Source organism: Protopterus annectens, chromosome 12.part0 (genome assembly GCF_019279795.1).
Source record: "Protopterus annectens isolate FY-2018-M chromosome 12.part0, PAN1.0, whole genome shotgun sequence".
NCBI lineage: Eukaryota > Metazoa > Chordata > Ceratodontiformes > Protopteridae > Protopterus > Protopterus annectens.
The window spans coordinates 1,178,883,549-1,178,895,761 of NC_056746.1; the positions used below are offsets into that span (position 1 = coordinate 1,178,883,549).

At 39.0% G+C, this 12,213-nt stretch overlaps 1 protein-coding gene across 5 annotated transcripts; it reads left to right on the forward strand.

Annotated features, from left to right (window-relative positions):
- The first annotated feature begins 254 nt into the window (after nucleotides 1-254).
- LOC122817060 (BLCAP apoptosis inducing factor) lies at nucleotides 255-11,392 on the forward strand. 5 transcript variants are annotated; one of them, XM_044090209.1, is made up of 2 exons: nucleotides 255-319; nucleotides 7,425-11,392. In XM_044090209.1, the coding sequence occupies exon 2, from the start codon at nucleotides 7,562-7,564 to the stop codon at nucleotides 7,823-7,825; it is 264 nt and encodes an 87-aa protein (XP_043946144.1). In that variant the 5' UTR covers nucleotides 255-319; nucleotides 7,425-7,561; the 3' UTR covers nucleotides 7,826-11,392. The 5 variants fall into 5 exon arrangements, with proteins under 5 accessions (XP_043946144.1, XP_043946146.1, XP_043946143.1 ...); XM_044090211.1 differs by having other exon boundaries at nucleotides 271-290; XM_044090208.1 differs by having other exon boundaries at nucleotides 279-364.
- The last annotated feature ends 821 nt before the right edge of the window (nucleotides 11,393-12,213 follow it).

Sequence of the window (12,213 nt, forward strand, 5' to 3'; positions counted from 1 at the left end):
AAATGTAAGCACTTCACACATATACAGTTGCTACTGTCCATGTGATGGCTGCGTCTTAGTCAGGTGATATGTCGTCGACAAGTAAGAGACCAAGTTACGTTTGCTGTCCCAGCTTTGCCGTACAGTTCTTATTTAAAACAAAGAATAAAATTTGGATGTTCAAACTTCAGTCGTTAGTGCAAAGCCCTACAATAAATAGTACGGATAAATTCATAAATATTTCGTTTATTTTAACACACTGACTGCTGGCATATCAACTAGTCAATATGGGTCCTGCAGTCTGAGTGTAGGTACGTAGGTGCTGGAGCTAAGGAAAATGGTCAGTAACAACGAGCCAGGGCTTGGTAGGCACAGCATGTTATAAGTGAGTCATGTGGGTTGTTAAAATAATGGCTGTGAAATATTTGTACTGGTAATATGTTCGCCGGTTGACATAGGAAGTTACATCAGACTGACTGATGCAGGTATGTCATGGCTGGTAATACGTACTTTTACAGAGACGTGGCAGTAGTATTGGTGGACTTGTGAGCACTATAGGGGATGTTAAGTGTACGTTTCAGTAAGCATAGACACGTGTAAGTAATGAGGGCTAGCTGTCATTAATGCTGAAAACGGCACCAGTGCTGTTCTGGTGGTGTCTGTGTACATGCTGGGCTGAAATGCCTGAAAGAAAGGACATGTCTTGGTAACTGAATAATGCTTAGGTCATTGCAGAAGCGTGAGGTGGGGCTATAAAATGTTTTGGAAGAGGTGGTGATCATGTGGCAGGCAGTCTCTGAAGCTGTATGGATGTCTCGACCTTTCTGAAACCTTTGCTTGTGTGATAGTGTGGATGTGCCAAATCCGACTTTTTATTGTAGTTTCTTTTAGTAATGTTTGGCTCTAATTTTATTCTGTCGAGGATATGTATTTTACTGTAATGATCTGAATGTCTTGTGTTTGTCAAGATGAGTATGGTGCAGCTTGGTGAAAGAGCTAATTCCTTGTATGTATATTCGCGGAAACTGCAAATGAGGAACTTTTCAACTCGCTTAGTTTCAGTTTACTCCTTGCAGTTTGGGGACTCTGTTCACTCTACCACACCAGCTTCATTTATTTACATTTTAAATATTCTGTGTCTTAATGTATTGTCTTGATGACCGTGTATTATCCAGAAGTTCTCTTTTGCCCTGTGGTTTTAGAGACGTCTTGCAGAAAAGTAGCTCTTCACTTATGTTATTGTGACCCCCTAAAAGAATTCCACAAACTACAAAGCAAGTAACGTTGCCGGGTAGCAAGGATGGTAATCTGTGAACCTGCGATGATGTTTACCACAGGCTGCTTAGTTTTATGTCTGTTTTTGCTTTGTGCACCTTGTAACACTTTTAGGTTATTGCGCGCTGGTGTGTGTGTGTGTATATATATATATATATATATATAGCTGTTCTTCCTGTTTAGGTTCTAATAGCGGTAGATAGACGGTCTGAGCAAGGCCCCGGGTTGTATAGTACTTCCAACACAAATGAAGATTATTTGTAGTTTTATTTTTGTTCGGCTTATGAGTAAAACTTAAATGCTACTGTATTCTTCCTTATAAATGTCTTCTGTTCGCCTGTTATTTTTTTATATATAAATGTTTTCTTTTATCCTTTTTATATGAAGTAATTCTGGAGTTGTGGAGTGGTCCTTCATTACACACAATTTGTAAATGCAGAGTACAGACATTCCCTTTACAGTGTGACATATTAATAGGTCGCTACAATTTCTTTACAGTTACCTGCTGCCAGATGTAACAGCCAGTCCTCTTACACCTGTACCTTTCAACAGATACAAGCACGATCATTACCTTCATAGTGGCACCTGTCAAAGGCTGCATGGTACAGCAGAACCTGTGGCATTTGTCAGCAACTGTGTGATGTAGGCAGTCCCTTTACAGTGGCACCCATCAGTGACTGTATGGCACAGTCAGTTTCAATACAGTGACACCCATTAATGAATGTATGGTACAAACATTCTTATGTACAGTAACATCAGTTAAGGCTACAGATACTTAGTGCAGGCAGTCCTTGTACGATGGCACCATGTTAATGGATACATGGTACAGACGGTCTCTATATAGTGGTACTATGATAATGGGTACCTGTACAGTGTCACCCACTAATGGATGCATGGTGTACATTGTCTCTGTAAAGTGGCAGTCGTTAATGGTTGCATGGTACAGACAGTCTCTGTACATTCACACTTTTTAACACGTTCAGAGAATAGGCAACCCCTTCCAAGTGACAGATGTTAGTGGGTGCAGTTTATGGGCAGCCCCTCCATGTGACATCTTGTGGATGCAGGACATGGCAGCCCATTTCTAGTGGCACCTCTTAACAGATGCAGGTAACCTCTTTACAATGACTAAACTCCCACTTCTATATCATTCCGAGTCAGTTTTGTTCATTTATTTCTCGGAACCATTTCAGGCAAGCTGCCTTCAGGTGTCCCACACCAGCAGTGCCACTGATTTGGAGAAGAAATGGCAACTGTTAACAGTTGCAAGATATAGCAGTTCCTTTAGCAGTTGCACCTGCTGTCATTCATACCTTGAATCTGTTAACATTAGCAGATGGTTAAGTAGATGCAGAGTACTGCTAGGTTGTACACTAGCTGGACAGTCTGTTGCATAGTTACTTATATTTGTTTACCGGGAAAGTCCGAGTAGACCCAAGTCCTTTTTCAGTGGAGGCCTGGGGAGAAAAGCTCCAAAAAGCAAGAAAATGTTGACAAAGACAAGCTTGTATATAACACACAGAAATGTATCATGTTTACACAAGTAATATAGAGTGCAAGTATTATACACGTATTTATGTATACATGTTCCACATAGATTTCATAAAATAATGTGAATAAACAATATATTAAGCTTGTTAATTGTTGTTGTTGTTAACGTGTGACACCAGGTGTCCCTTACATTGATATTCCCTAGCACATGTAGGGTACCAAAAGTGTCTTCCAGTGCAGTGTCATTTGCTAGTGGATGCAGGGTGGTGACCGTCCATATTGGTAGGGTGTTGATAGTTCTGTACATTGTATCAGTATGTGGTATGTAGGGAATAGGCCGTGTCTTTTAGTGGGACTTGTGAACAGATAAAAGGGCAATAACAGGGCACAAACACTTCATTACATTTACATTCAAATCTAGATTGGGGGGGGGGTTTACAAGTCTGTTACAATACAGTCTGTTTCCACTAGCACAGACTCGAAGCACTGACACTCGAAAATTGTAATAAAATCACTCTCCTTTATTGTAACACAAATGTTAAGCGCTTTCATCTAAAACACTTAGACTTCCTCAGAACAAAGCCTTACTATATCAATAGGTGTGTATATATATATATATATATATATATATATACACATTTTGTCACCAATCAAATAATTAATTCCAATAAGCATTTAAAGTGCCAGTGTGCCATTTCCTAAAATCCCTTTAAAAATTAAAAAATTATAAAAACATTTCAAGGAAATGTGAACATGCTGATACATTCTATTTATCTCTACCGTAACCATTACATGTATAATCAAATTTTTGAATAATACACATGCTATTGAATACATATTGAATATTACTGACTTAGTTCATTAAACCAACATGTCTATCTACCCCATATTTTCCAAAATTGGCTTTACTGATATATGATCATTCAACCCAGGCGGGGATGATGCATTCACCTTAATTTGCCATCTTGTTTCTAACTCGCCCAGTTTTTTACTAATATTACCACCCCTGGGATTTACTGTGGCTATGTCCAAAATAAAAAATGCTACAACTATTACTTTCTGCTAAATGTCTCCATAGGGCATTATTAGTATCTTTTTCCTTATTTTGTAATAGCGGTCATATATTCTTTCCCTAAGACTTCTGTCGGTCTTCCCTACATAGTAGCTGGGGCACTTTGAACATTTGGCTAGGTAAACTATATGGGTCGTTCTACAATTACCTTTCCTATACACTATCTCAGTACTATTAACATCTTCCAATTTTGTACTATTCGCTGTGGCAATATACCTGCACTGGTTGCAAGTTCCACATTTTGTTGTACCTTTCATCTCTATTTCTCTTTTATTAATCTGAATTTTCCTTTCTAATTCGTTTTTCATATTACACCCATTCCTTGATACAAATCTAGGTGTTTCCCCCACTATTTCCACTATTCTTCTATCCATTTTTAATATGTTCCAATTATTAGTAATAATATTTTTGATGTTAGAGGTCCATGGTGTGTGCTGTAATATGCAGGCTCTAGTATAATCAATATTGGTCTCCCTATCAATTACTTCCATGTTATTCACTTTGACTAAAGGCCCTTTGCCTAGCAAGGGTACATATTTTTTACGTTTCCGACTGTTGTCGACTGTTTCCAGTGTTTTGTACTTTCTAAGTCTGTTACAATGACGCCTGTCAATGGAGGATATTAGTGGTAACTAACAAATGTGGATGTGAGCAGAATATTAGGACTGTTTTACAGTGGCACTTAAAGTGAGGATATGGGCAGGACCTTACACTGTCATAGTTTAACAGATGTCGGATACTACCAGTTACTGTTGGAGACATCTGTAGCAGGTGTAGGGTACTGTCAGCTCCATAAAGAGAGATTTCTTAATGGGTAACATGTTCTTACTTTCTTAGTGATGCACATTAATATATGCAGGATACCAACAATTCCTTCATTGTTGGTTGTTAACGAATGTAGGTACCAGCAGTCATTTAAACCAGCTTGTTTTATTAATAGATGTGAGGTAAGTATGTTAGTGTTATTAGTATCTGATTTACTAGTCACAGGATACTCGTTTCTTAGGATGACTGTGTGTTAATAGACCTGTAGGATACCAACAGTCTATCTGTGGTACTAGTAGTTTTCTTACCCCCATGTCTGTTAATAAGAATAAGTGTATTAACATTCCTGTTGCAGTGCCATATGTCAATGGATAAAGGATGTTGGCAGTTTCTTACAGTAGCGCCTGTTAACTGATACAAGGTAGCAACAGTGACACTTACCAGTTGATGCCAGTTGGCAGTCCTTTGTGATGTTGCTTGTCATTGGGTTCGGACTAGCAGTCTCGTACAGTAACACTTTGTAACAGGTTCTGGGAACCAGTAGTAATACCTGTTAAATGAACGTGGAGTATATATTATGAACATTCCTTTCAGGTGACACCTGTTGTGTGCTAGGTGTGGAATTTACTGTATAATCTGCTGCTTGCCTGCTCTTTGGTAGCACACAGCTATTGTATAAGTTAGCTTTTCAGCTTTCTTTTTAACAGATGTTCCAAGTCTCTAACCGTGTTTTGTATACTTGCAGAGCGTACAGTATTGTGAAATGTAATGCTTTTGTGTAGCTATGGAAGTGAGACTGATGGGGAAAATGTTTCCTTGAAGGGATGGAAAGGCATCAGTATAGAGAATTCTTAGATCCCATCTTCTGTAATGAGTCATCTTCCAACATGAGCTCTTATGGTAGAGCACACACATAACTTGTCCTTTACATTTGAAAGTTTTATACTCAACGTATATATTTTAAAACTTGCGTGATAATGACTTTGAACTTGCACTTTTCTTCCGAGTCTGTTTTGTCCATTTTTTTTCTCAGAACCATTTCAGGTAACTATGTATCGGCTCTGACCACAGTAGTAGTTGCACACTAACAGATGCCCTACCAGCTGTGCCTCTTAATGATTTGGAAAAGAACTGTCATGAATTTCCAGACAGAAATACGTTTGGTCAGTATGTGTGTGTATTGGGGGGGGGGGGGGGGCAGCCTTGCTTGCTTGCTTGCTTGCTTGCTTGCATGCAGTATTTAATGTTGCCCTTTTTGTTCCCAAAAGTGTGAAATTTGAAATCGCTGCATGTTTAGAAATGTAATTTTGGTAGCCTAGACAGCAAGCTATTTTGCCTTTGAGTTTTATCCTGGAGTCCGTAGATGGCTTATAGTCACATAACAAGGAAATAAATTGTCCCAACAGTGCAAGGCAAAAAAGATCCACCTAGAATCTGAAGACGTACGCTGAACAGGAGTGAGAACTGATGCACTGTTTACAAAGGATATGCGATTTCCTTGTGATCAGGTGCCCAAGGACCATTAGTGTCAGTAGATTCAGATCAGTAAGTTTAAAAAATAAAATCTGCTGCACTCTAGTTTTTTATTACTTAATGTTTTTCCGTTTCAAAAAGAGCTACGCAGGTAAATTTAAATAAAAATTTGTTTAGCAATTAAGCTTGCCAGTAGGAAAAGTACAGCTTGTCTATATATTGGTCGGAGTATGTTAAAAATTAAGCTAATCTAAATTAGTGTAAGTGGACGTAAAACAAGTTTGTTTGATTAATGATGCAATATAGCTAAACAGATGCTAAGTAACAGGATAAGAGCAGCCAGGGGGCTGGCCAGTATTGCAAACCAAAAAGCAAGTTAGGGCCTTTTTGAGCTTCATTATATGTATGTCCTCTCTCTAACTTAGCTGTCTCTCTCTCTCTCCCTCTGTTTCCAGAGCCAAAGTAAATTAGGAGCGACTTAGTTGCCCTGCTGACCATTGTCAGCATTCTGAGTACGTAATCAGGAGCATGTACCATACTGCCATTTCAGCACTTTATTAACACAACTGGTCAGTGTTTTGGAGAGTTGTTTTTCTTTCGCCGTTTCCAGGTTAGGGGTCGCCACAGCGGAGCTCCGGTCCGCTAATGATTGGCGGTCGATTTTTATGGTGCCGAGGTGCCAGCCCAACCTTCAACGAAGGCAGGCCCATTCACGCATGTTTTTTGAACGCCACTCCACCGCGGGGGGGACATGCAGACTCCACACAGAAGGCACTCCAGTCGTGGATCGAACGGGAGAACCTCTTGCTGTGAGGCGACATGAAATTCATAATTGTGCATTCAGATGGATATGAAGTAGTAATTTCTGGATAAAATAATTTAGTATTTTAAGTATACAAATGATATGTTAATGGATGTACCTGCGTTAACACTTGCAGGTATTAAGGGTCTGTTTTTTAATACATAACTTGGAATTGTGTGCATTACTTGGTATGTCTGGCGTGATGCACCAGCCATGTAAGAGTGTGGGTCTGTCATATTGTTTTTGCTACTAATCTATGAAGTTTTGAAGACACATGGGAGTAACTGGGCAGCATGCTGTTCTCTTGTCAGACTTTGTGTAGCCAGTTTATTTTGCATTGTAAGCTGTGCCAGACTATCTGTTGTAAGTGTCACGCAGCACACAGTGTAACTTAACTTAAAGGTTGGATAGTTGTAGAAAGAACTCTCAGCTGTATTTTTGTAAGTTTCACAGTTGTGCTTAAGGCTTCAGAGAGATAGGGCTCCTGCTGAAGAGTTAGGTGACCATTTAGTTGTCTACTTTAACATCTGCATCTCGTTTGATTTTTTTCTTTTGCTTTTTTTGCAGCATATGGGCAGGACGTGGAATGCATCTAAGCTACCCTGAAGTGGCTTGAAAGGCAGTTGGGACTGAAAATCAAGAAACATTTCAGCACTGGTGGCGTGCAGAGCTCTTTGTGTGTGGTCATTTGTACATTTGTCACAATGTACTGCCTGCAGTGGTTGCTACCAGTCCTTCTGATTCCCAAACCGCTCAACCCAGCACTGTGGTTCAGCCACTCCATGTTTATGGGGTTCTACCTGTTGAGCTTTCTTTTGGAGCGGAAGCCTTGTACTATTTGTGCTTTGGTTTTTCTGGCAGCCTTATTTCTGATTTGTTACAGCTGTTGGGGAAACTGCTTTCTTTATCACTGCAATGACTCTCCCTTGCCAGAAATGGCACACAATCCCAGCATTGTTGGTACCTAGGACTCCTGTTATGGTCGAATGACCCCGATCATTTCTGCTTGTGGTGTAGCAGAGAACATTTTGTGTAGCCTGCAATGCACTGGACTTTACAGAACTGGAAATTCGGTACATTTAAGGAGTACTACACAGTGTCTGTGCTACTGCTGAAGATCAAATGCAGTTTCTACCACTTGATCTGAGCATCTCTTGGCTGTTTAAAGTATTTGCCAGTTTGCTTGGCTTGTTTTTAAATGTGTGTATTGTTTTCTTGAATAGAAAAATTTGTAGCCAATTGTTATTGACATTTCAAGAAAGTGGAGGTGATTAGGATGAGGCTTGAAACATTGCTGAACACTGAAGGTATTAGTTGTCATTCACAACGTATCATTACTGTTTTTTTTTTTTTTTTCCTTTAAACATTGTCCAATTGATAGTATTAGAAGAGGGGTGCAGGATGTGAATTGGCGGACAGTCTTCCCTCATTCTCTTTTGTACTGTTAAAACAAATGGTATTCTGTAACTCCTCCCACTTGTTTTTGTCTTTACTTCACTTGTGCTTCCTAATGACACCCCCCCCCCCCTTTTATTGCCTTTGTCAGCCCTAGCCATCAGGTTGACAGACCATAACCATGCTGTAATTTCTGTTGGTGGTCTTTTTCAGTGATTACATTTTTATAGACAAGGTCAGAGTCTTTATTCAGTAAATAGTCTTTAAGTGATGGCTGTTGAAATCCATTATATTTTGTGAGAAGGGAGCAGAGCCATAAGTAATAGAAATGGATTGGTTATGTCCTAAAAAGCATCAAAGTATTTGCCCAAGTACATAAGAAAGCTGATGTAGAAAAGCAGTGGGAAATGTGTAGTGCTGAACTGAAGAAATGCTACATTTTCTTTTGCTCCTCGGTTGGCACCCTATACTTTCACTTTTTTCTTTGTGAAGGTTTTGTCTACATGTAAAATTTTAGCCAGTGTTAATATCAGCCTCAGCTTTGCTACTGAAGTTGTAGCAAAAGCAGTTCAGATTTCTTTTCATGGGATTGTAAGTTTTGACTTTTAGAAATAAATTCTGCATTACGTTCATTAAATTAAATTCTGGTATCCTTTTTAGGCTGCTGTTTCTTAATTTGTGTTGCTGTGTAAGTTGTGGCTTGGTTATTTAAATACCTGTTCTCTTTAAAAGAAATGTGTATAGGAACCACACACCCTTTGTAAGAGGATGGTGTAGTATTTGCAGAAGTTAATAAAGTTGAACATGCAGTTTGTAGTTGAAGCATTTATCGGGAGGTATTGTAATCTGTTAATATCCTGTTTTAGGTACAAGAACCCAAGTTCTTTTGCACATGGAAGTTGGAAGAAGTCAAAATGAGCTCCAGGCATTTAGTGTAATTTTGTCTTGACAACACTAAAACACAATGTCTGAGTTATGCCACAGGTAGTGGTAGTGTGACTGGATTAAACATGTAAGCATGTTTATTTTACTTGGGAAGAGTTGCAGTATACCATTATACGTTCATAGGCGATCAGCCTGCCGACCATTACAAGCCTAGCCAAACCTCCATTCAAAAGTTCCTGCCAGTCTCAAGGAGGGCAAGACAAGAGGCCAGGGAGAATTTAAGGCAGATCATCCAGTTATCTGGGTTTACCTTTGAGGGTGGCAAGGATTCTATTGTGGACATGAGTAAGCTTGTTCCAAAGGTGTGGGATCTGTTGGGATGTGACTCTGTCTTGTGTGCATCTTACGTTTTTGAAGGTTTAGTTCTTTAACTGGTTATTTTAAGGTAACTTTTGTTATATGAAGAAATAGGACAAAGAGGATTGGATCTTTCTTGGCTCAAAAGACTATAGACGGATCTCCACAGAGGAGTCCAAATGAGAGGGCTGATGCTACTTGTCTTTTTTTGTTATGAATATCTGAGGTCTCAAATGTTTATACAAATGCATGCAAAAGGTGCATTATATTCAATAATGGGTCTGATGAGGTACAAGTAAAGGGGAATTAAAACAACTTTGGATCTTGTGGAGATGCCTTTGGAACTTTGAGTCAAATGGAAGGCTTTCAGAATTATTGTGGAGACCTAGTCCGACAATGAGGAATTATCAATGAGTGTCGATCCTTTACAACAGTGTCTTGATTGGAGGGATGTGTCACCTGTTTGGCATATGAAAATGTTTGTTTACTAAAATGAACTATGCTAAGTTTTTCATGTTTAATTTGAAACCATTGTCTTTTTGTATCGGTTGTCAACATGGTCTAACTCCTGTTGGAGCAGTTAAGTTGAAGATTGAATATTAACATCCAATTTGGTCATCTGTAGACTTGGATAACCATAGACAATGAATGTTGGTCTGAAAGTCGAGAGCCCAGCAGTGATCCCTGTATTACACCAGTGTTAACTTTTGATATCGGAAGTGGCACCTGTAACTCTAATCACGTGTTTGGTCAGCTATTCAGAGCATGGCACACAGATTTATAATCGGATTTACAAGTCTGTCAATAATACTTGTATGAAGAATATTGTCAAAGGCCTTGGCCAGGTCCAGATATACTGTTATGTACCACATAAGTTCTATCCACTGCTTTGGTTACGCTAAAATAAATCTAATTCACTTGAATTGGTGAGGGTCTATGGTTGAGATTTTTAATGCCCAGATCGAGATCTAAAATATGCTCCATAGCTCTACATATGAGCCTAGTGAGACTAATAGGTCTATGATTGCCATCGCTGGGCCACTCTTGTGTCATGGCATTACAGTGGCTATTTCCCAGGATTTGGTAATGTAATGTATTTGGTGGAGCAAACAGGGATTCGGATAGGCCATGTTTGGCACTTAGCAGTATTATGATAGAGAAGCTCTGAATATATTTTTGGGCATTGGTTCTTAACTTTGACATAGTTAAAGATTTGTAGGTCTTGTCTTTAGTGGCTAAAGTTCATACTCTGCTCTCAGCTTCTTAACGGTTTCCTTAATCTCTTTACTAGTTTGCTTTAGACTGCTTTCTTTTTCAGATTATTTTAACTTCTGTGATTTGATTCCCTGTTTTGTGTCTTGTGCGTATTTTTGTTTTAATAAATTATGTTTTGAACAGCTGCTAGTAAATGGCTTTTTGATTTGGTTGCCATACTCAAGCAGTTGATAGCATTATCTCTTTTGTGGCAAGTAAAATAAAAGGTTTCTTTTCATTATGAAGTATTCTAGCTACATGTTTTTGGAAGCGGAGAGGCAGTGACATCGGAATGATTGTTTCAGTAGTTTCAAATACTTTCAGAATCACATTCTTCCAGTTACACTGCAGTACTTTTCAAAATTGAAGTCCAGTCGTTTTTTTTAGCTTCTGTTAGCTGCCAGAAGTTGGAAGACCTTCATTGAGAGCTGTATGCATAGATGTTACTAAAAGCAATTTGAGTTGTTAAAAAAATAACTGGAAAAAAATCTTAATTCCAGACATGTAAAAAAACAGGAATTGTAATTCAAGGGCTAAAAAGCAAACCAAAATGAGACTAGAATGTTTTTTTGTTTGTTTTTGATTTTCTTGACTGTAATTATGGCATAATATGATGTAGTAATAATAAAGAAAACACATTGTTAGTTGTATGTCGGTGTGAATTCTGTAAAAAGTTTAGACCAAGAATTTTGAAGAACATTTGCCATATGGGATGCATTCCGTGGAGTAGAAACCTTTTAAAGACTTTTTTTTCTGTAGTTCCCTGTTAACCTGAGAATCTTTACTTTTTATATCCCTATTAAAGCAGTTTTGTAATTGATGACATCTAGTAGCAATTTTGGGAGTGCAGTGTTTCTGCCTGAAAAGTGTATACCCTCCAAACCCCAAGCATCTATTTTAGCAGCAGCCTGTACAGGGCTTCATTATTTTAGTCCGTCAGGTAAAGAATCCAGTGCTATGGATTTGGGGAATGTAGGCTACGCTTGCGTCTGCTACACTCGCATTGCAGACAAATTACTTGGCACACAACATTTTCAATGGGATATGGAAGGCTGTTGCAGCATGCTGTGGAAGAGCTGTCTGAACGTCCTTTAAATGATCAAGAGCTAAGCATGTACTCTCTTGAGTGGGGGCAAGCTATTGGCTTACATGGCCTACAGTGCCAATGAATGGGGTTTCTGAAATGTTTGCAGCTTTCTGGACATATTCTGTAATGTCATCTTGGACAGTTTTTGTGCTGCAACCACTTTGTCATCTCTGCACCTTTTCAATGTGGTATAAGTGAAACTTACTGTTGGGTCCGTGTCTTTCTGTTACCCGTGATATGCTGCCATAAATTGGCCATCTAGGAGGATTAGCCAGGGACTGTGCCCCATAAGTTACTGAAGATGGACTTTTCTCTGGTATAAAAGTGATTACTCCCTGTAGTAATCTAAGGTGGTCAGTCTAGAGTGAAAGACTGTCC

What these genes read in the sequence shown, in the direction of transcription:
- LOC122817060 (XM_044090209.1), top strand. Translation starts at nt 7,562, where the DNA reads ATGTACTGCCTGCAGTGGTTGCTACCAGTCCTTCTGATTCCCAAACCG.